The 23,328-nt window shown below is 40.9% G+C and overlaps 1 protein-coding gene across 1 annotated transcript; it reads right to left on the bottom strand.

The window, feature by feature from the left end:
* Positions 1-1,344: 1,344 nt before the first annotated feature.
* On the bottom strand, positions 1,345-20,824 carry LOC128505133 (baculoviral IAP repeat-containing protein 1-like). Its single transcript, XM_053475435.1, has 11 exons — positions 20,536-20,824; positions 15,949-16,540; positions 15,567-15,666; positions 15,288-15,369; positions 14,296-14,338; positions 11,264-13,435; positions 9,466-9,621; positions 9,023-9,184; positions 7,224-7,310; positions 4,717-4,881; positions 1,345-1,759 (listed from the first exon to the last, which is right to left on the bottom strand). The coding sequence occupies exons 2-11, from the start codon at positions 16,526-16,528 to the stop codon at positions 1,395-1,397; spliced, it is 3,912 nt and encodes a 1,303-aa protein (XP_053331410.1). The 5' UTR covers positions 16,529-16,540; positions 20,536-20,824; the 3' UTR covers positions 1,345-1,394.
* Between the last annotated feature and the right edge of the window lie 2,504 nt (positions 20,825-23,328).

Raw genomic sequence — 23,328 nt, 5'->3', positions numbered from 1 at the left:
GCCCAGATTGTTTGGTAGCATGCAATATCAGTTATACAATGTCTGCTAATCTGCACATTTTAGACATTGTGATGTAACATGTGCACAACAATCAAAAAAGGACACAAATACACTTTAGAAATGTATTTTTTCACTTAAAAAATGTCTAATCTGTTTTCTGGACTGCAACTCCCCACTATTCTCAACTAGAATGGTGATTTATGGAAGTCACAATCCACACATAATGGGTGTACTAGAGATGTAAAAAAAAAAACTTGAGACAATACACATTCTATCCCTAGATTTGTGTTTTAGTGTAATTTTGGCATCTCCGTCTTGTGCCTCACACCTACATGGGCTTCATGAGCCAAACATGTATTTATAACCACAAATATTAAATACATTTCATGTACGCTTTGCCTTAAGCTCTGCAGCTATCAACAGCTTAACTTGAAGTCTTGATTAATTGAAATATAGTTCTCCATGTAAATCATAAACTGTGTAGAAATGGGGAATCAGAACTGCACTTCAAATGTTCATATAATTAAAAAATGGTGCCAAAGCCTAAAGGTGCCCTCCAACTCTATGAAGATCTATAAGGCATGCACTTAAAAAAAACCTAAGAAAAAAAAATCAACATAAATGCTCATAAAGAATGTTTTTACTAGGTGTCATAACACCAAAACAAAGTATATATAGGTTCCAGTAGACATGTGCAAATGGACCAAAAACACACACGTTTTTCAAGTCGTTTGTGGCCCGTGTGTTTCCGTGCAACAAACGCCGTTCCCTGCCTGTTCATTTGGATGAAAATCAGGGAGCATGTTTAATTCGGAAAGAAATCGGTTGCCCGGTGCCCACATTCGCTCTCACACTTATTCTCGTTCACGCTCTCATGCCCTCTAAATGTTTCCCTACCAGTTGGAACTGGATAGTTACCCTGATGGTGACATTTTTATCTATCATTTTTTTTGTAACCATTTTATTTTTTTTTAAAATATATATTTTACTGATCACATTGTGATTAGTAAGCTGGGCTCCATTCACTTGCATGGTTATATGCAGTTCCCCGGAGAACCTGTTTATTTTATTAAAGGACGCCGCTATCTCGTGCAGTGGCGCTTGTTACCACTCTCCAGAGTGGGGGAGGGGCCGCACAGGACCCCTGCTGGAGATCTTGATCTTGTTACCATATCGAGGCATTACATCAACACTTTGGGTAAAGAAAGTGATCATAGATTGCTTTATACACCTGTTAAAAGTCATGACATGCCAGTCAATTGTCACCAACAGGATGTTTTCCCATGATGTGCCTGGCACTTCAATTGTCGTCAAGAGGTTAATGTAAGACAAAGACAACGTGAGTTAACACAAAATGATCATTTTATTTAATAAAGGTAAAGAGTCATCTTATGCTAATTCTCAATTTTTGGAGCAACAGGTAAAACCCACTGCCAATAAATGTTTAGGCTCTTGGATTGAGGATGATTCTCTTTCATTGCATTGAACATGTTAATGTCATCTTTGTCCAGTAGCCACCCATGCATTACGATTTTTTTAAGGCTTGGCATTTTAGACACAAACCGAACAAAAGAAGTGACTGTGCTAGCATGGCACTTTATCTGATTGGTGTACAGCCTGCTTATAAATAAATGGGTCAATTCTGGCATTTCGCAAGCAGTTTCGAAAAATATTTTCCACCCAAACTCTTCGATGTTATCGTTGGCGGGCAAATCAAGCTGATAGATTCTTCTTAAGTATCCAGATTTTGCTGCTTTTCCTTAGAAATACAATTGTAGTATTAGTAGTGGACAGACTTTTTTTTGTCAAGTATGAATTTATAAAGTATAGCACACAACAAATATGGCGAGCACTACCAACCAATTCAATTGCAAAACAAACTGAAATCTTTAAAGGGGAAAAAATGAAAAGAAAACATCACAATAACCTGGTTGCATAAGTGTGCACACCCTTAAACTAAATGACAATTGCCCCCTGGCCGCCTAAATGTTAAGCCGCCGGCTGAGTGGCCGATGTGGCCGCACGGCAGCCATGGCCGTCTTTAATGCGAGACAAATGCCTGCGTTAAACGTGATTGCAGGGTCGCAACCCCCGCGATCACTTCCACAGAGGACCTGCCACTTACCTGTGTGCTGCTCGCTGTGCGAGCTGCGTCTCTTGCTCCACGCAGGACAAGCAGGAAACCAGCGTAGTCACGTGACTTTATGTCACGTCACATGACTCCGCTCCGTTCCTGCTTTCCCGGGCGGTACAAGAGCAGAGGGATGCAGCGGCTCCTGCAGAAGTCTGCGAGTGGCACAGAGTGATCTGCAGTTCAGGTAAGGTCGGTGGGGGAGGTGGTATGAGTGAATGGATGAGTGAATGATTAGTATCAGTTAATGAGGAAATTAATATATGAATGAGTGAATGAATGTTTGTGAAAAATAAATGAATGAATACGTGTGTGATTGCATGGATGTGCAAGTGGGGGGAAAGCATTGCACAGCGAGGCTGTTTGAGGATACCACAGTCAGGTTGTTTGGGGCCAAAGGTGGGAAGTCCTATGCTTCCATTCTGGGTGTTGGGCAGATCCTGTGAGTGAAATCTGGGTGCTAAGGGGGGGGGCATTAATTCACGAGAGGATACTAGCTGGGGGCATCACATAAATCAATACTAAAGGGGGGCTGGGTGGTGGGATAAATATACAATGTGGGGCTAGCTGGGGGCAATACACAAGGGTGTGGGCGCAATAGGGTCACTGCATTGGCCATGTTTTCTAGGACACATATAGCTTTTACATTCTGCTGACCAGCCCAGATAAAATGCTGCCCTGCAGTATGGGGGATGTGTAGACTCATGGAAGGAACAAACTAGTCAGATATACATCCCCCATACTGCAGTGCAGCATTTTATCTACGCTTGCGGCATCAATACACAACTGGGGCCATTACACAATAGGGGCAAGAACTCTAAAAGGGCGGTCAATGACAAAGCAGCGTGGAAAACACTTTTTTATTAAATTACCGACCCCCCAAAAGAAAAAGCCTGAATATAAGACGACCCCATAGGAAAAAAGTTTTACTAGTAAATATTAATTCATGTAAACTATGTAAACAATTTTAAAAAAAAATAAAAGCTATGATTGAGCGAAATATTTTTTTTGTTTTTATTTCCTTTTATTTTCCTACCTGCCCCCCAGTTATGCACATCTGCCCCGAGGCTTGCCACTCTGCCCCAGAAATGCCTTATACCACCTATATGCCACTGTGCCCCATGATATGCCTTTTAACCCTCTAAATGCCACTGTGCCTCATGATATAGGGAGCTATAAGGCATTTCAGGAGGCAGAGTGGCATATAGATGGTTAAAAGGCATTTCAGGAGGCACAGTGGCATAAAGAGGGTTAAAACGCATAGGTGGAGGCAGAGTGGCATTAAGGGGGTTAAAAGGCATATCATAGAGCACTCTGCCTACAGAAATGCCTTATGCCCCCCACTTCTAACTCCCAGGTGTGTTGTCCGGGCAGCGTGTAGACAACTTCCACTGCAGCCGGAAGGAGGTGCGGTTAACAGCGGGGGTTGTCTGCGTCCATCACGCATACACCCTCCGACTGTCAGAGAGAATTCCCCGCAGCGGTGCGAGGAACTCTTCTGTCTGACAGCCGGGGAAGGTCTGCGCGATGGACGCAGACAACCCCCGCTGCTGACCGCACCTCCTTCCGACTGCAGCAGAAGTTGCCTACGCGAATCGCGTAGACGTCTACCCGCTGGCCGGACAACACACCGGGAAGGTTACCAGACAGGAGGATCCAGGTCCCCAGCAGCGCCTCGGGGGATATGGATCTTAGAGTCATAGTCAGACCTCTATTTGAGGCCTGATTATAAGACGACCCCGGTTACGCATTTGCTCTGAAAAAAACTTGTCTTATAATCCAGCAAATACAGTATTGTTGTAGCTAACCTGTCTGGTGGGTGTCAGAGCATGTCCTGGTGTGCGTGTGTCTGTCAGTGTGTCAGAGCCTGTCCTGGTGTGTGTGTTTGGGTGTCGTTGTGGCAGAGCGTGTCCTGGTGTGTGTGTTTGGTGTGTCGGTGTGGCAGAGCCTGTCCTGGTGTGTGTGTTTGGTGTGTTTCGGTGTGGCAGAGCCTATACTGGTGTGTGTGTTTGGGTGTCAGTGTGGCAGAGCCTGTCCTGGTATGTATTTGATTATCTGTTTCTTGGCACTTTACTTTCCGTAGGAATAAATTGAACTATAGTCACTTTAAAGGACAAAACTTTCTAGGCCCAGAAATCAGTGAGCAGAAAAGTGAAGGTTTCAAGCTGTATATTTTATTTATTAGTCGTGTTAAATTGTGACTTCAGGTGTCCCGTGTATGGTGACTTTTTTTTAGTGTACTGACGTACTCCCAATCCCATCACATTACATCAACATGTGTTAGAAAGTCAGGAAAAGATGGACATGGATGGTGGGCTGATTCGGTGGCGCAGTGAGCCACTTGACTAGACTTGCCCCCCAGGCCGTAGGCTGCCAGCCCTGGTGTTCATGGTCCATTTTTTTTTAAAACTCCACCACCAAACATTTTGCTGCCTACCCCTGGTAAAGCCCCTCATCGGTTTTTGACGTTATTTAAATTTATGATGAAGATAGTATTGCTTAATGGTTTCTTAGTAGGCACATATACACTAATATTCTATAGAACACATCATTTGGTTAAAACACCAAGATTTCTGTTTACTTACCTAATTGTATGATACTTTCACTGTCTAGTATCTCCTCTATATAGAGATACTTCAGGTTAGGCAGATTCTGTAGTTGTTGTATAAACAGATTTGCAGCATGTTCCATTCCTTTACCCTTTGGCAACGCCAGGTATTTTAGGTGAACAAGAGATCCCAGTGCGACAGCTAACAAGAAACATGTGGTGTGATGTTTAGGAGACGGATCACATAATACATTTAGGAAACACTTTTGAAATATATCTATCTATAATGTATTCATTAATATTTAGGCAGGAATTGAAATTAATTATGGGAAACTTCGTGACCAATTAATACAGCAATTAACAGTATGGAAAGGATTATTTATTTCCTGGATGGGAAGAATGAACGTTATACGAGCATATGTTATCCCAAAATGGTTCTATTTATTGCGTATGATTCCTATTAAACTTCCTGTTTTCTGGATTAAAGATTTCCAAAAAAGTATTGAAAAATTTATATGGGCGGATAAAAAGCCTAGAATTTCAAAGAAGATCTTATATGCTGGTAGAAATAATGGAGGTTTAAATGTTCCATGCTTAGATAGATATGTTCAGGCCAGTATACTTACCCATATAATGAAGCTGCAATATAAAAATAGTCTAGAAGAGGAATGGTTCCTGATTGAACAAGAACTGATAGGAATGACAAACTTAGAATGCTTACTTTGGAAACACCAGGATAAAGTAAAATCAATCTTAAACATACTACCTATATCTTTAAAAAGCACTATAGAGTTCTGGATTCGTTTTAAATATCGAGTAGGACTTCATAATAAGGTTGTTATGTCTGCACCTTTGGAAATACTTCTTAATAACATCTCATCATTAAGCCTTAGAAATTGGGAGAATTTTAACACTAAGAAAATTAGTGATTTATATAGCGTAAATAAATTTAACACTGTCTCCCGTCTTAAGGAAGATTTCAAGTTGAACGATTCTGAAATTTTTACTATATATAGAATTCGTCATTATCTAAAGACCCATATATACGTGGCAGAGAAATCTCCGGAAAATCAAAATATCATCGATATGTTTTCTTCAGAAGTAATTGTTAAAGGGTTGAGGAAGTGGTATTCTCTGATAGAAGCACTAGATACCCCTTTTGAAAATTCTATTAAAAAGTCTTGGCAACAAGACCTTAAAATTGTAATTGAACAAAAAAGTTGGACAACTAGCTTAGTAGAAGTTAATAGATTTTCCCACTGCTTGAATATGATAGAATTACACTTTAAGGTAACATTAAGATGGTATATGACACCTGCGAAATTAGCTAAATTTAACTGTAACACCACTCCTATTTGCTGGAGGTGTGATTTAGATAAAGGCACATATGTACATATATGGTGGAATTGCAACAAGATACAACATACATGGAGGGATTTATTTAAGATCATATCAGAACTCTTAAATAGGTACATAACTCCCACACCTGAAAGTGCGCTGCTACATTTAAATTTTCTGAACATTTCAGCTAATCAAAAAGCATTGTATATTCAATGCTTATTAGCAATGAAAATAATCATTGCTAGACATTGGTTACAGAAAACACCTATTAATATTGATCACGTAATTAACCAAATTAATCATCAATGTATTATGGAGCGTGGCTATTATCTCGCGTACCAGAAATTACATAAATTTGATAAGGTGTGGAGACCCTGGTTAATAAAATATCCTAATCTTTTCACTGACTATAGCCATTAAACTATAATAACATATGGAAATAACGAAACTCTGGAGACTCGATTAGTATGAATGGGGTATGAGTGTGAATGTTGTAAACCCTCTTTTCTTTATTTACTTATTAACTTATTTATTTATTTATTTATTTATTTATTTTCTTCTGTTTTTGGCCTCTTCTCTATTTGTTTTTTTTTTTTTTTTTTTTTCCTTCTTCTTCTTCGGTCATAATATACCAAGGGTTATTATAGTAAAACTCTGGTATATTGGTCCTATACACTCTAGATAAATGGATAATGGTGACTAATACAGATTAGTAATAGATGTCTAATGTTGTAATGGAATATCTGCTATTTGTACTGCATTTTGACTTTATATGAGATATGTAGAATTTATAGCTAATGTCATTATTATCTCAAAAAAAAAAAAAAATATTTAGGCAGGAAGTAACCTGAAGAAATGGAAAGATGTTGGCAGAGGCAGAAAGGCAAATTCTTCCAATCCTAATGTAGTAGAATTAATTCCAGGTCTTAGATAAAGGAGGACTGGCAATAAAGAGGATGTATATAAAAAAAATAAAGGATTCAGTCATCAGGTAAATCTTCCCAAAGCGGCATCAGGTAGTGGCCTAAAATAATTTCATCTGAGCGGAGACAGCAGTTGCCCCTGCTCCCCTTGCCAGCCCTCCTATCGTCGTAGGACAGTGGCATAAAGGTACTGTTCTAACACCCTAGTTACTATAATAGGCATGCAATCTCTCTGTCACATTCTTTTATTTCTAATAATAAAAAAGGCTGTAAAACATACCAATTTTTTCAGAAACATCCCTTGCTGTAATTATTTGGTTTTTCAAATTAAGCGCGACAAGAGATTTCAAATTCTTGATTGCTTCAGCTGCCGGAATGAGAATAAGGGAACAATCACTATGTTGTACTTGGTCTGTATTCACAAAATAGTGTGTTTGCAAGAAAGGCTCAGCTGGCACTACACAATACATTATTATTATTGATTGTTCTATATAGCGCAATCGTATTCTGTAGCGCTGTACAGTGGGTAGACATGATATCATAAATAGTATATAGCATAACAAATACACACATGGGCAGTATGTATTTTTCTTCCTCTTATGATTGCGGTAGAATACTAACATTGTCAGGCAGATTGTTAGCGTCAGGAAGCTTCAGAATGCACGAGAATACACAGGGCCGGCCCAAAACATAATGCCGCCTGGGGGGAAGTTTAAAATGCCGCCCCCCCCACTATCTATCCTTCCTCTCCCTCCCTATTATCTACCCTATCCCCCCTTTTGTACTTACCTTTCAGCAGTCCTGCAGCGAGTCTCCCTGCTCGGTCTCGGTGCCGGCTTGTAATGCTGAGCGCCAGGAAAGACGTCATCTTCCGGCGCTCAGCATTACAAGCCGGCACCGAGACCGAGCTAGAGGGCTCGCAGAGGAGAGAGGGGCGCCGAGCGGGTACTGACAACTTGGTAAGCGAAAACCACTCGGCGCCCCTCCGGCCCTGAGAATACATCAGATATGTGTTTATGGGGTGTGTGAGTAGTGTGTTTCTTTATAAGTGTCTTTAAGGGTATGATGGACTGAATCACGGGTGGTGGATGGGGGCTTTTGTCAGAGACTGTTGCCTGATGAACATACCTGGGAACTTTCTAAATGCGCTGACCATGATAGGCTGAAAATATAGCTCTTTAATAGCCCATTGTGAAGATTCTATGTGTAGACATTCATGCTCAAATACACTTGTACTTAGGCATTCATGCTCACATACATACATATATACAAACATGCACACCCCCTACCTACCTCCTACACCTTATTATTTCTCCTGCAGCTTAAGTCTGGAGCTCGCAGCTGCGGTTTCACCGTAAGGTCACTTAATGTAATGTGAGACTGCTGCGATCCTGTCTCCTCATGCCGGTTTGAAATTGTTTAGATCAGGCCAGACTGGGTCAGAAGGGCCCTTACTTAACGATTTTGATCCAGCACAAGGAGACAGAAACAAGTGGTCGCAGGGGTTGTCAGGCCCCCTAGAGAGACAGGCAGCCAGCAAGTGCAAGGGGGAGAAGTGCAAGTATGGAGAAGGGCAAGTGAAAATCAAGGGGGGGGCAAGCTCCACTATGCAGACACCCATGATCCAGAATCATATGCTTCAAAAAATTGCATAGAAAAACAGCCATGTTGGAGTGACTGTGGTTATAATAATAATAATGGAATCAAACAGGTTCGAAGAAATAATCAAACCAGTGAGAAAGGCAGTTATTTGAATATGGAGGAGGGCTCAGAACATAAAAGGCAACACTAATGTACAACACAAATCATCTAGATACAGTATGTGTTTTTCAGGTGGCCTATATACTGTATGTCTGCGGTGAGCATCTACATACGCATACATGTTAACCTGGGAATTTATGTCATTTTAGAATATTCAGACATGGTTCTAAAGAGAAGATGGGTTACAGCAGATTTGTTAATGTATTATGATTACATTTGTTTTAGCTGCTTTTTAAGTATGCAATAATATTTATGTAAATTAATTAAAAAAATATACGTTTAGGAGCATAAGTTTCCTGACAACACCAACACTATTACCTAAAAAAGCTATTTCGGTGTCTTGAAGACATGGCCCAGGGAGATGCAACTCTTTCAGCTTCTTATAAGTTGCGAGGGATGCCATGAGGCCTTCAAAGCCTGTAAAGGGCTTCAAACTTAAAAAGAGTGTTTCCAGGTTTCGAAAATTTTTAAGGAATTCAGCTTTAAAAAAAGACAAAAAGAATACATAAAATTTTAAACAATGACAAGAAAATAATCTAAGAATTGACATAATCTACCATTAAAATTATAGACTGATCATGTCTTTGTCAGCGGGCAAGCGTACAAAATCAGCAGGGGATCAAATCATTTTTCCCTCACTGTAGATATTGTAGTGTTTACAATGACGTCAGAGGGAAATTTGTTCACATTGCCATGGATCCCTAACTATAATCTTGAGATACACAAGAAGATTTATGTATGTCATATTCATTGCTGCTTACCAAACTTTGATGATACTTTCGTAAAATGAAGGATTTTCATCTTCTCAAGCTGTCCAAACTGATCTGGTATTAGTTCTACTACATTTGGGAACTTGGGAAAATGAATGACCAGTTCAGTCAAATGTGTAAAATTATGCACTCCAGAAATCAAGATATCTAAAATAAAAAAGGTGGATTCTGTTAATGAAATAATCCTATACGTTTAAACAAGAATAAGCCTTTTCTCTATAATTTGTTATAATCTTTTATTATATAGTATTATCATGTTTCAAATATACCGTATTAGCCTGATTATAGGCTGCACTTCCCCTTCACACTTTAAGTGAGGGTGCAGCCTATAATCAGGGTTTAGCACAGGGATGCACAATTCGTATCGCCCGGCGCTCCGGGACATACAGTTTTGGGTGCCGGGCAGGTGTTTTTTTTGTTCATTTAGCCCTGCTGCGGGCAAACAGCAGGGTTAGGATCCAGATCCCCTGCAGAGCTGCAGGGGACCTGGATCCTCCTCTCTGACAGCCAGTGGACAACCCCCGCTGCTGCCGGCAATTCCGCTGGGGCTTCTATGGTGGAGCACTGGAAGGTTGTCTACGCACATCGTACAGATGTCCACCGCCTGTCCACGCTAGACACCTAGGAGTTTGGGGATGCATTGGTAAGTCTGAGGGGTGGGGGCAGAGTGGCATATCTAGGGGGCATAAAGCATCTCAAGGGGGCAAAGTGGCATATCTGGGGAGCAGTGTAGCATATCAAGGGCGCCTAAAGCATATTTAGGGGGCCAGAGTGCCATATCTATAAGTAAGGTACATTATGAATTAAGGGGGAACCTTAAAAAGGCTATTGGCTTTCCAAATTTCTGTTTTTATATAACATCTGCTGACTAACTGCATAATAGATACTAACAATGTTAAAATTCCTGTTCATTTGATAAAATACTGTTTTACCATTCCACTAATGTGTATTTTTTTCTTTAATAATATTTTTTTTCTTTAAACTACAACCAAACTTTAAGGGTGTAGCCTATAATCGGGTGCGGCCTATAATCGGGCCAATACAGTAAGTGCCAGCAAATTCTGTACTAATGATCCAATAAGGGTAAACACAAAGTAACATTAACACAACATACTGGTGCAGAAAGAGAAATGGACTCTATTCTTAGGGTCTTCTGTTAAGAGAGAATAAGCACACTCGGACTACAATTGTAACTAAGGTCATGTAAAAAAGGTAGATGTGTTGGAGATATAGGAACTGGGGAAACACAATGGGGGTTAAGGGACCTTTTATATGCATTACATAGGGAGCCTTTTCATTTCTCTAGCACAGAAAACTATCTAAGAAAATCGACCCTAGATCTAGAAGTACATACAGTAGTAAGGGTTATTTTTTATTTTAGTCTCTAAAATAGGTGGACATCTTTTCCCTATTCTTAGGATGTGTTATCCAAGTGATGGCTGACAAGTGTGGAGGCTCCACTAGGATTTTGCATGGCTTGAAAAAGCTTACACCATGTTTCGTATTAGATTAATATTGTACAGGGTTTGCTTGTGAATGCTATATAGCTTTTTCCTTAATGGTAATACATATGTGTTTGGAATCATTTTTTTTTGTAGCAGAGTACCAGTACCAACTTATTTCTCCATTTAACAGGGATTAAGTGCCTTCTCTTACTAATTGCAAACAACTATGATAGATTGTTAATGCTTCCACCATCAACAAAGCTAGAAGGCACCATACAGAATTTAGCAAATAATTATACAACAGAGCTAAAACACATGATATCATCAAAAATGGCTGGAAATACCTGGTGGTTGAGCCTCCAGAGACCCTTTTATATGTAAGGATTCCAGAGCAGTCATCTTGAAAAGCTGTGTCTGTTCTTCTTCATTCAAATCTGTGTTATTTATATAACACCCAGAGAAAGATTCCAAGTTGTCCTCTATGGCTGGCCAGTTGTTTTGGAAAAAAGTGCTACAGTTATTTAACTTAAGATGAATGTGATCAGAGATTGAGAAAAGAACCTTCAGTTTTTCGCAGTTGGACTGGGCAAAGTTTTTGATATTAACATCAGTTGCTTCTATTTGGAGAAGTGGTACCTTGTGTCCCTTCAAGGAAGTAAATGCCTGAACCATGGAATCGCTGATGGTAATTTCTTGAGGGAATAAGTCAAACACATCTTTAGTCTCATTTATCTTTTGCTGATTTTCTTGCACAACATCATTGAGAAGTCGAAACGCAGATGAATATTCACGTTCTACTGTAGGAATCCCAAAGGTTTTAGGTATAGATGACATTTCAGAAAAATCTTGTACTGTGCGAGGACTATTTGGAAAAATGTTACACTGAATACATCTCAGCAGAGAGATGCTTTCTGGGTGTTTTTCTATAAAGAGAAAGAAGCTTTCACCAGAAGAAATGAAAAAACCCAAAGCCCCAGAAGTTGGGCTCAGGGTGAAGGACATTGTTTTCCCTGTAAGAAACTCTGTGATTGTGGGCGCACAGTCAGCCAAGAACTGACTTTCACTACCTGCTTCAACAGCAAAGGTTAATAGGAGATCTATTATGTATGAATCATAATTTATATATAAAATTTTATTTAATGTATTGATTAATATTTGTTCTGGTAGCTCAAGTTCAGGGTGAATCTGTAAGTGTTTCCTACTCTCTACATGGCAATCCAGAGCTTCCTGGCTGCTATATAAACTGAATAGATGTGACAAGATTTTTGTAGCCGCTTTTGCTGAATACCCGATGGCATACTTTACCAAATAGTGGTAACATCCAACAATTTTGAGAAATGTATTTACACGTTTAAGGTATTGAAATCCTGTGTCCAATTCATCTTGTTCTTCAGATTCCAGTAGTTCACCTAACCTTTTTCCACCAAGAAACTCTTGGAATGATGGATGAAAGAACCGGTAGAGTGGTCTAAATCTTTGAGCTGTGATTTTGCTCAGTAGGCCAAAGTTGACAACTTCATCAATATCTAAATCAAATTGGCCAAGGTCATCTTCTGTAAAATTAAAGCGGGCCTGAAAAATACCATCGAGAGCAAGATCTCCACATAGTTTCACTAAATCCTTTACTTTCTCACTATGGCTGGGACATTTTTTTATATGGTACATTAGATATGCCTTGAAAGCATGTGTATCACTGATTCCCCTTGCCCCAGGGTGTTGAACCCAATAGGAACATTGAGCCAGAATTATCAGAGGAGTTTGCAGGGTAGCTTGCAAACCTTTGTTTAATTCTAAAGTCATAAAAAATTCTTTTAACCTTTCAACATCACGTGGAAATAGGTTCTTGATCAAGTAGAGAGAGCTGTACAAAGGGAATTCCTGAATGCTAAGAACTGCTCTGGCATATTTCCGCAGCTTTCTACTTTTACCTGTAAGTACAGTGACCGCAACACTTGCTCTGTTTGCATGATTCTTTAGCATAAGCTCCTCTATGGCTTCAGCAACAGGGCCCATCACGCCATAGTCATCCACCAAGAACAGAATCTGATTACCCAAGTGTTTTATAATTTCTTCAAAACTTTCTTCAGTGAGATAATTATTGCATCCAAGAAGCTGTTTGCATATAATGTCACTTAACGTTTGTTTGTTTTCAATAGAGGAAGCAGAGATATAAAAGACAAGGGCAAACCTGCTTAGTATGGGGCAGGTCCCTGAGGCCCATAGAATGGCTATCTTCCGAAGGAGAGCTGTTTTCCCACTGCCAGCTTCACCTTCGATCATGGTGATGTCACTGAAGCGGGAAAGAATATCAGGCAGTGTGAGCTGCTCAATGGGTAGATTTTTGGTGTCCTTCAGAACAACAGATATATCGGCAAACTGAGAATTTAGATCAATATGCATTTCAACAGAATCCCCAAAGGGGTATGCCTTCTGAAAAACTTGGTCACTGTAAAGTTTAACTAGATGATGGTTCAGAGCTTTGACATCTTCAAGATGGGGAAGCATCTTTTTTGTTACTGTAAAAACATTATAACATGCATTGTGTCATGTAAAATTAAATGACATTGTAAAGCTTTTCTATACAAGAGGAGAGTGTGTGTGAAATAGGTTTAAAGCAAAAGAGAGCATTATAGCTATATTCATTTCATTAAATCTTTAGTTGTTATTTTATCTTACCCTCTACCTACTCATCCCTTAAAAAAAAATTAAAAACAGCAAGAAGCAGTTACACAATTTAGTGGGGAAAAATAATCCTTTAGATAATGAATAGAACAGGAAATTATTCCTTATTTTAATCCATACACTAATATATTTAAATGGTTTTATTTAGTGTGCATGATATTTACACTTAACTAGATTATCGGGTAAACATAAAATAAGTTTTGCACAATTACTATATTACATAGACAATGATTTTTTAAATTTTTTTTAGTTTTTTTTAATACAGTGGAATTAAATATTCTAATAAATTCTCATTATATTGGAGTCATTAAAAGCATACATATTTTATGTTACGTGCAGAATTAATCTCCCTGGCTTCATTATTCATTATGAAGAGCCAATCTTGCAAGTTTTTCCTTCTTGCAGCAGAACCTTGTTCGGGTTGGCCCCTCATAATGCAAAATGATATCAGGGGGTTAAACATCTAGTAAGTGCCATGGGATTCATGGAAACCCCCATAGCTTTTTAAAAATATCCACTCATTGGAAGTAGAATGGGATAGACACGTTCCTCATAAAGTGATTAATTCAAAAACATTATGATATGTAAGAATAGTGCTTCTGAGTTACTATGGATACTTAATTTTTACTATTTTGTATTATAGAAATCCCTCTGAAAATGTTGACAAGTTGTTTCAAGTTGTATTGCCACTTACCCCCTGTCTGTTGAAACTTTTCGTTGTTTATGAATGATGTACCCTAAGACAAACCACACAAACAAATAAGCATGTTGTCAGGGATAAAATAGGCAAAACCAATATTCTATCACATAAAATTCTGCATGTGTTAATATCAAACTAGTTACTCAGCAACCACAAATGCAAAAAAAATACCTGGCATTTGTGTATCTTCCAGCCAGTGATATTTATTAGTCTAATCTTTGATGTCTTGACAGCTATTCGAATGGCAGATATCCTGCAAGAGGCCAGGGTGAATCAGATCTATCTCACCAAGCATTACGACTCGCCCTGGTACAATGGCAAAATCCATGACTAGAATCTGTGTGCCCGCTATGAAGAAGGTGGAATTTATAGCTGCCAAGTAATGAAACAAATCTATATCTCAGCACGATTTATAAACTTGTGTCTGTATGTGTCTTTTGTGGACATCTTAAAGGGGTTTAATCAATAAAGGGGGCAGTTTTAACGTACTGACTTTACATTATTAAGGGTCAAGCCCGATGAGCTCCAACTCCAAGAATACCTTGGATGGCCCTGTAGAAAGCATATAACATCAATAAAGAGATTTCTTCACAGTCACCGTATTACTGGTTGAATAAGACATTATGCATTCCCAAGGATGACCCTTTATGATGCAGAGCAAGTACGGGGAGCAGAGACCACAGCTCTCAAGAAAACTCCTACATGAGTTTATAAATCACAGAGCTTTTGCAGGTGAGAGCACAGCGGATCGCTAGCAGTTCGTTATAAACCAAGTCAAAGCACTATTAATAACCTTCCTCTTTTATTTTACCCCTGTAGGGTGACACCGGAGGATCCAAGATACAGCTGCATACACGTCTGTCAGAGGAGCAAATGACTTCGTCACCACCTTATTCCATCAAAAACTGAAGCTGGAGACTCTGCCTCTACCATGTTTGCTAATATGTACAAGATAAACTTACCATTGAAGTGAAAATAATACTTACTGTGACACCTGCAAATCCTGAGTAACTCTGAATGTAAAGATTAATTTCCCTCTGAGATTTTATACTTCGAAGGAATTCACACCTAAAACAAGATCAAATTGTGGGAAGTAAAATAGCCTATGCATTATACTAAAAGAGCAGACAGATCTGTGTTTCTGTGGGATGTATAGACAAAGGTATGGAGGCATCACAAATGTAGATTTTGTCTCTCAGTAAGCAACTCTCTGAGATTTCCTCCCAGATAAAATTCTTAGAACATCAGTATATATTGTGATTTACCTAGAGAACCACTTTGCATGCTCTTTCCAGGGGTCATCATTTTCTAACCAGTTTCCTAGACACCCAGCACATGAGAAGCATTGCACATTGTCTCTTGTTCCTGTATTTGTAAAATATAACATTGTAGAATTGTTAACATCATACAAGGGCTCACATTTGTTAAATTACATTGACAAATGACATTTTGTTAAATTTCTATTTTTTAAATTACAATCCATAAACTGAAAGTGTTATACTTAATTACAGTGATTTTCCTTTAGACAGTGTCTTAATTATTTGTCATTACTGCCAACTGCGTAACCTGGAACCTGTCCATGTGGCTGTACTTGCAAAGAGCTATATATACATCACTGACACTGCAGTTCCAATGTAACAATGTTACCTGTGAAGAAGAAACCTGCTTGTGCTAGAACAGCTGGAGCTATCAAAGAGTATGCAGGCCAGTTTGTATATGTTTCTAGCCTTTTCTCTTCACTTTCCATTGTCACGTGTTCATTTGTTGAAATAACATTGGAAGGCTGAAGGCGCAAATCATATTTGCTGATATTCCCAGCATCTTTGCCCTGAATGAACGCACAATTAGGGCTGAATTTGTGATGATTCTCCATTGGGGAGAAGCTTGTTGAATGTTTGCACAGGACTAAACCACAGGAGAAGCATTGGGAACTGTTACTTAGCCCAGTGCAGTAGAATCCAGCAGCAGCAAGTTCTGTTGGTGACCAAGTAGACATGGGTTCAAGATCCAAATGTGTCTTAAGCCTTTTAAGTTCACTTCTCATTGAATAAATCGGCCCCCTAGGCATCTGTTCACGTATTTTTCGGTGGATTTCTTCATTTTGAAGGATAAGTCTGCTAATATCGATATTCTTCCAAGCAGCTGGAAAAACTGGCTTGAAAGACGGGTCAAACTCCGATATCTTTGTTAAATCCACATCTCCTCCAGAAGCGGATTGATTTTCCATTTTAACAGAGCTCTAAATAAAAGCATAAAAGAAAATAAGAATATATCCATTGAATGCCTATGTTACATTCAAATGTACAACGTTGCTACCCCTAGCCTCAAGTATTAAACCGGTATCACAACCTCATGCTAACAAGTCTCATTAGGACAAAACAGTTGTCCATGAGTGGTGATCTGGCGACTGCACACCTTCTTGTCTAAAGGCTGTCTTGTACAGCAAGCAATTACTTTCAAGGGATCCATGTATAAACCGGATATAGAGGCAAAAGCTGATTATTGTTGACCTTATTTGCATGCACCTACCCAGAATCCCTCATGGTTGTGGCAGCACCATGAGATTTCTGAGGGAAAAACAAGCCTTCGGGTCTGTAGATGATAATGCTTCTACTATGTTACATTCAATAATGTTAAACATTTTGTATTTCTTATTACCATTCCTACCCTGTTCATTACCGATCCTATTACCATTCCAGCCTCACATGCCTTTACAGTTTCACTGCCACAGGTAGACTTCCCCCCAACTAATTACAGGTCCATTTTGCTACAGACTTATTAATATTACCGGTAAATGGGGTTTGTATAGGTTGCAAATGCCAACAGCCATATGGCTCCTGTGCCTAGTACTGAGAAGGAGCAAGAGATTTAAGCCATACTCCTGTATGGTCAGTGACAAAGCAACTCACAATGGTAGAGAAAAAGATCTAAATCACTTGCTGTTCCAATAAGAAACCAATCTACTGAAGAATTGTGGCCTTGGGGTGGATGTAACGAGTTGAAAAGTTATGCGTATTCTCCCGTTGTTTAGGTTTACCAGTGTTTATAGAATACACCATACTCACATTAGAATGTGCCACCCAGCATTACTGCTTCACTTCTTGTCCGGCTTTAATCTATCATTTCAGTTCCAGTTAGTGGCATATTTATACCTGAGAACTCTTCGGATTATGCATGTAGGTTTAGGAAATATGCTGATTACCAGCATATATGTTAGTGTTTCTACATTATCTGCTTATGTGCAAGTAAGATTATGTCCTTACACGCGATAGATCAGTGCTTGTTATTTGTTAGTTGGAAAGTACCAAGTTACTTTGTGGTTTTATGCCAGAGGGATGTAAGAGCGCTTACAAGATTCCTCAAGGGCTGCCCTATTCTCTGGAATATTCTCTATCCGTCTGCTTAGACCTGCTTATAACATTGCACATTATCGCCCTCCCATATTCCCTTAGCTCACGTTTCCTAATCCATCTCCTGCAATACTTATAGTAATGTGGCTACTCCATCCCTAACAATGGCACTTTTACCTATTGTGTAATACACCCTAAATCCCTCTAGATTGTAAGATTCTTTGAGCAGGGCCCTCCTCACCTCTTGTTTCTGTAAGTCAGATTGTTATGTTACATACTCCTGTCCTGTCCACCCATTGTACAGCGCTATGGAATTTGATGGTGCTATATAAAACAATAAATAATAATAATAAAGGTAAAATGGAATATGTAATAATAACAGATGATGTTCAAACACATTTGTTCAAATACATTTACAGCCTTCTTTCCCTTCTGTGGTGATAAACAATCATAATGAAAGATCCATTATAAATGGAACAATAATAATAATTTATTACAGTGACATATTGATTACAAATCACAAAATTGACTCATTCCCACAACACAAGATGTTGATTTACGACATAAATAACTCAGTTTAGGGCTGCAACTAACAATAATTTTCATAATCGATCAGTTGGCCGATTATTTTTTCAATTACCAGAGCAAATGCTCTGAAAAATACCCCTCGTCTTATAATCAGGGTCGTTTTATAATCAGACCTCAAATAGAGGTCTGACTATGAGATTAAGATCCAGATCCCCCGCAGCGCTGCTGGGGACCTGGATCCTACTGTCTGGTACCCCCCCACCCCAAACTTACTGGTGCTTCTGCCCCCCCCCGGTGTGTTGTCGGGGCAGCGGGTAGACGTCTATGAGATTCGCGTAGGCAACTTCCGCTGCACCCAGAAGGAGGTGTGGTTAGCAGCGGGGGTTGTCTGCGTCCATCGCGCAGACCTTCCCCGACTGTCAGAGATCTGAGTTCTCTGTGACAGTCGGTGGGTGTATGAGCGATGGACGCAGACAACCCCCGCTGCTAACCGCACCTCCTTCCGGCTGCAGCGGAAGTTGCCTACGCGGATCGCGTAGACGTCTACTCGCTGCCCGGACAACACACCGGGGAGTCAGAAGCACCTGTAAGTTTGGGGGGGGGTGTTAAGTGGGGGGCATAAGGCATTTCTGTAGGCAGAGTGCTCTTTGATATGCCTTTTAACCCCATTAATGCCACTCTGCCTCCAGATATGAGTTTTAACCCCCTTTATGCCACTCTGCCTCCAGATATGCCTTTTAACCCTATGTATGCCACTATGCCTCCTGAAATGCCTTATACCTCATTATATGCCACTCTGCCCCATAATATGCCATTTAACCCCCTAAATACCAGAGTGGAATATAGGGATATAAGGCATTTCTGGAGGCAGGGTGGCACATAGGGGGTCAAAAGGCATATCATGGGGCACAGTGGCATATAGAGGGTTAAAAGGCCTATCATGGGGCACAGTGGCATTTATTGGGTTAAAAGGCATATCATGGGACACAGTGGCATATAGGGGTATAAGGCATTTCTGGGGCAGAGTGGCAAACCTGGGGGCAGATGTGCATAACTGGGGGGCAGATTGGAAAATAAAAGGAAATAAAAACAAAAAAAATATTTTTCTCAATCATAGCTTTTATTTAAAAAAAATAGTTTACATGAATTAACATTTACTAGTAAAACTTTTTTCCTATAGGGTCGTCTTATATTCAGGCTTTTTCTTTTTTTCCTAAATTAATATTCAGATTTTGGGGGGTCGTCTTATAATCAGGGTCGTCTTATAATTGAGCAAATATGGTAATCGATTGATCGGATACAAAAATAAATGTAAATGTTTCATTTATTTAAAATAATTTAATAAACAGGATGTTAAAAACAAACAGCAGAATAAAAAAATGCATTTCTTATTTTTATTTCCCAACCTGTCCCTCAGTTATGCACATCTGAGCCCAGGCTTGCCACACTGCCTCCCAGATATGCCACATACCCCTAGATATGCCACATTGCCTCACAGATATGCCACACTGCCTCACAGACATGACACTTTGCCCTCCCCACATATGCCTTATATACCCTATATGCCTTATAACCCCTGATATTCCACTGTGTCCCCTGATATGCCTTATACCCCCAGATATGTCACTCCGTACTCCCCAGATATGCCTTATACCCCCAGATATACCATAGTGCCCTCATAGATTCACAGACTCGTTCACAGCACACTGACACAATACTTTAAACAAATACGGGGTTAGTCTTCACTGCTCCCAGGATTTAGATTCCCCTTAGTTTGTCCCTCTTTACCTCTAACTGCACCTTAAGTTAACCTTATTAAATTAATAAAATTAACTCTCAGTCCTCAGCAATAAATTAACCAGAAAGACCCTATTAACCATAACTGCCCCTAAATTAAGCCTAAACACCCCATTAACCAAAACTATCCCTAAATTAACCCTAAACACCCCATCAACCATAACTGCCCCTAAATTAACACAAAACATCTTTACTCTACCACCAATAGCAGCAATCATGAAAATCAAAATATATAACCAATCAACATAAAACAGGGACTATAAAGCCTGAAGACCACTCCTCCTCATCTTCTTTGTGGCTACCACCAACAGGTCAGATCAGCAATCCATTCAATTTTCCTATATTGATTGTTTCTATTATTGATTTTCGTTATTATCTTTATTTTGCTGATATTATTGTAATTACATCACCTCTATTTGTTCCCTATTCTTCCTTATCGCTGCTCCCTGCAGAGACTCTGCTTTTAGGGCCCTCTCTTTAGGCCTTAAACCCTCTTCTGGTGCGTCTCCCGCTTTATTTTCCCTTTTATTTTTTCTCTCTCTAAAAGGATTTCCCTTACCTGTCTGTAGCAATGAGCTGCTTCCCTTGCTCTCCGCGTTCTGATTCTCTGCCCTCCTCCCTCATAGTGCCAGCTCAGCTCCACATTAGGTCTCTCTCTTAAGCAATTGCGTTTTTACTTTCACTTTTGTTTTCTATTGCTGTTCAGTTTTTGGCTTTTTTGTTGTTTCAGGCTGTTTTCCCCTTTGTTTCTTAAAGTTTCGAGGTCGTCTCTCTAGGCCTAATTCTTGTTTTAAGGAAACTTGCCTCTTTTTTTCTCACCTAGTCCCCTGTTTTAATACTAAAAAGGATATATTGCTATACAGGGTGATTCAGGGAGGCATACCAGATGTGGACCTCCCTTAATATTGGTCCCTCTCTATCTCTATCTCTCTTTTCCCACAATTGGTCCCTCATGTCTCTGGACCCTTGGGTCCTTCAGTCGGTTCAGGGCCCCCGTTCAATATGCCCTTCCTTTTCTCCCCTAGCTTTCTCTTCCCCAACAGGAGCTAGTGGACTCGAAAATTTACCTACTATCCCAGAAGGGTGCCATAGAACCCATGACATGAGTCCTCCTCACTTCGTCAGCATCTCAAGAAGGAGATCCGCAGGGTGTTATGCTCCAAGACGATTAAACTTCGGATTCTAGCTTGCATTGTGGGCCTTCTCTCCTTGTCCACCCAAGCAATCATTCCTGCTTCGCTCCAGTACCGAGCTCTTCAGTGACCCACCTTTGCAGGTTTCCATCCTATGATCACCATCTCGAAGGAGGTGAGGCTAAAGCTCTACGGGTGGCTACAATACATGCAGGCATTGAATGGTTTAGCTATCTTCATCTCCTTTCCCAACTTAGTCCTGGAATCTGACGCCAGCTTTTAGGATCAATAGGATTGCTGCCTGGGGATTAAATGTTGGGTTGAATACATGTATCTGTTAATTTATGTCAATGAAGTTCTGTGGATATATGAGTCTATGTTTTACATCAATAAACTGTTCATTCCTGCTGTACTCAGTTCAAGGTAGTTGTGTCTACTTATTGGGTACACATAGCAGGGTTCCAAGGTGCGCATGTTGACTGGTGCTGGAAGTGATTCTGGGAACAACAGGAGGATACTGGGTGATCTCTGGGAGTTACTACAGCTCTCTTGGTGAACCCGTTACACTGGTGGCAAGCCGCGGGATTGCTTCCTAGTCTGAGGGACACTTCCTTTGCACCGGGATCTATCTCCAGGAAAGAGAATGGAAGTCAGCTACGCAGAGCTGATCAAGAGGAATTGTAACCGCCTGAAGCTCTGGAGGGAGGTTCTCCACTTGCAAATTAAGTACAAGGGGAAAAGCCTCCCAACCTTTGAGGAAAGGTTTTGGCTCCAGCGGAAGTTGCGGATACCGTTCTTGGGGAAGCAGCCCAAAGAGGAATGGGTGGCTGAGTTGGAGGTGCTGGTCCAGACAGAGCTGAGGTTGGACGATGGATATCGGGCTCTGCGGTGGTACGCAGCACAGCTGTGCCTGGGGCTGGAGGATAAAGGTCCCGGGATAACGGCGGCCCGGGATTATTATTGGAATTTATAGAAAAGGATCCCGACTTCGGTAGTGCATCGGAGTGTCGGGAGGAAGACGTCCAGGAGCGAAGGGCGGAGGATATCCCATACGTGCCTGAGCTGTGGGCTGACCTGGATTATTTGGTCACACAAGAATAGGAACTGGAACAGGCATATTAAGAGTTGTTTGACCATGTACAACAGTATGCCCCAGTGACCATGGATTTCATGGATTTTACTGAGTGGTCACCTGAGGATGTTGACCCAGGAGGGGTGGATGGGACTGCGGTCTCTGCCCCTGAGTCACAGGGATACTGGACAGCTAACCCAGATCCGATAGCGGAACTATGTGACTGTACACCACAACCGGATCCAGAGATTGTGGATTTAATTAATTTTACATCTGAGGATGTTGGTCCAGGAGGGCTTGCAATTGGCTTCCCTTCCCAGTGAAAGGAAGAAAGTTTTCTGGGTGTAGTAGATGGCACTGCGGTCTCCACAAGCACCCACCCAGCAGAAGAGCTGCCATCGGGGCAGAGTGCCGGTGACCTCTGCCTGCTCCTTTCCCTGTTTTCCGAGCCTGACCACAGCAACCTTGTAGGGTCCAGTCAGGCAGCCCCAGAGACTGTGGTAGTTGATGGGACTGCGGTATCCACACCTGGGTCCCCGGAATGTTGGGCAGTTGGCCCAGATCCACACTCCCCAGTAGAAGCGCTGGCAACAGGGCAGAGTGATGCTGGTCTCTGCCCACCCCTTCCCTTTGTTCCTGAGTCTAATCATGACGCTCCCGCAGAGCCCGCTCAGACCACCCCAGCCGAAATACTGGCAACAGGAGAGAGGCAGGACGGCCCCTCTCTACCAGCACTGGAGGTGCCCGCAAACCCTATAGAGCTTTCTCCTGGTCAGAGTGCAGCTGGCCTCTGCCCTCCCTCATCAGACGTCCCTCCACCAGAGGATGGTACAAAACCAGCACTGGGGGACATGTATCCCATACAGGTGGATGAGACTATGGTTGCCACCTGTGGTCCCCAGAATTGCTAGGCAGCTGGCTCGGATCCCTAACCCTGGATTGAAGGGGCCCCCGCCACCCTGTCATCTCCCCAGCGGCTGAGAAGAGTCAAGAGAGAAGGTGCAATTGTCAATTCTCTCCAGTGGCAGTTATATTTTTCGGGAGAGGCAGAGGGCAGGCGGGTGAGTACTGCTCTTTTGTTAAATTGTTTTGGGGAGTACCAATTTGTGGCTGGCAGTGGTGGTCCAGATATACAGACTGATTTCGG

This window comes from Spea bombifrons, chromosome 1, assembly GCF_027358695.1.
Source record: "Spea bombifrons isolate aSpeBom1 chromosome 1, aSpeBom1.2.pri, whole genome shotgun sequence".
NCBI classification, from domain to species: Eukaryota; Metazoa; Chordata; class Amphibia; order Anura; family Pelobatidae; genus Spea; species Spea bombifrons.
This window is presented reverse-complemented; position numbering and strand designations above follow the sequence as displayed.

Excerpts from the sequence above, each read along its gene's own strand:
- LOC128505133 (XM_053475435.1), bottom strand. The coding sequence starts at position 16,528 with ATGGAAAATCAATCCGCTTCTGGAGGAGATGTGGATTTAACAAAGATA. Across the intron at positions 14,339-15,287 it reads CAGGATTTGCAGGTGTCACA|GGTACATCATTCATAAACAA; the intron begins GTAAGTATTATT and ends GGTTTGTCTTAG. Across the intron at positions 13,436-14,295 it reads AAAGTTTCAACAGACAGGGG|TAACAAAAAAGATGCTTCCC; the intron begins GTAAGTGGCAAT and ends ATGTTTTTACAG.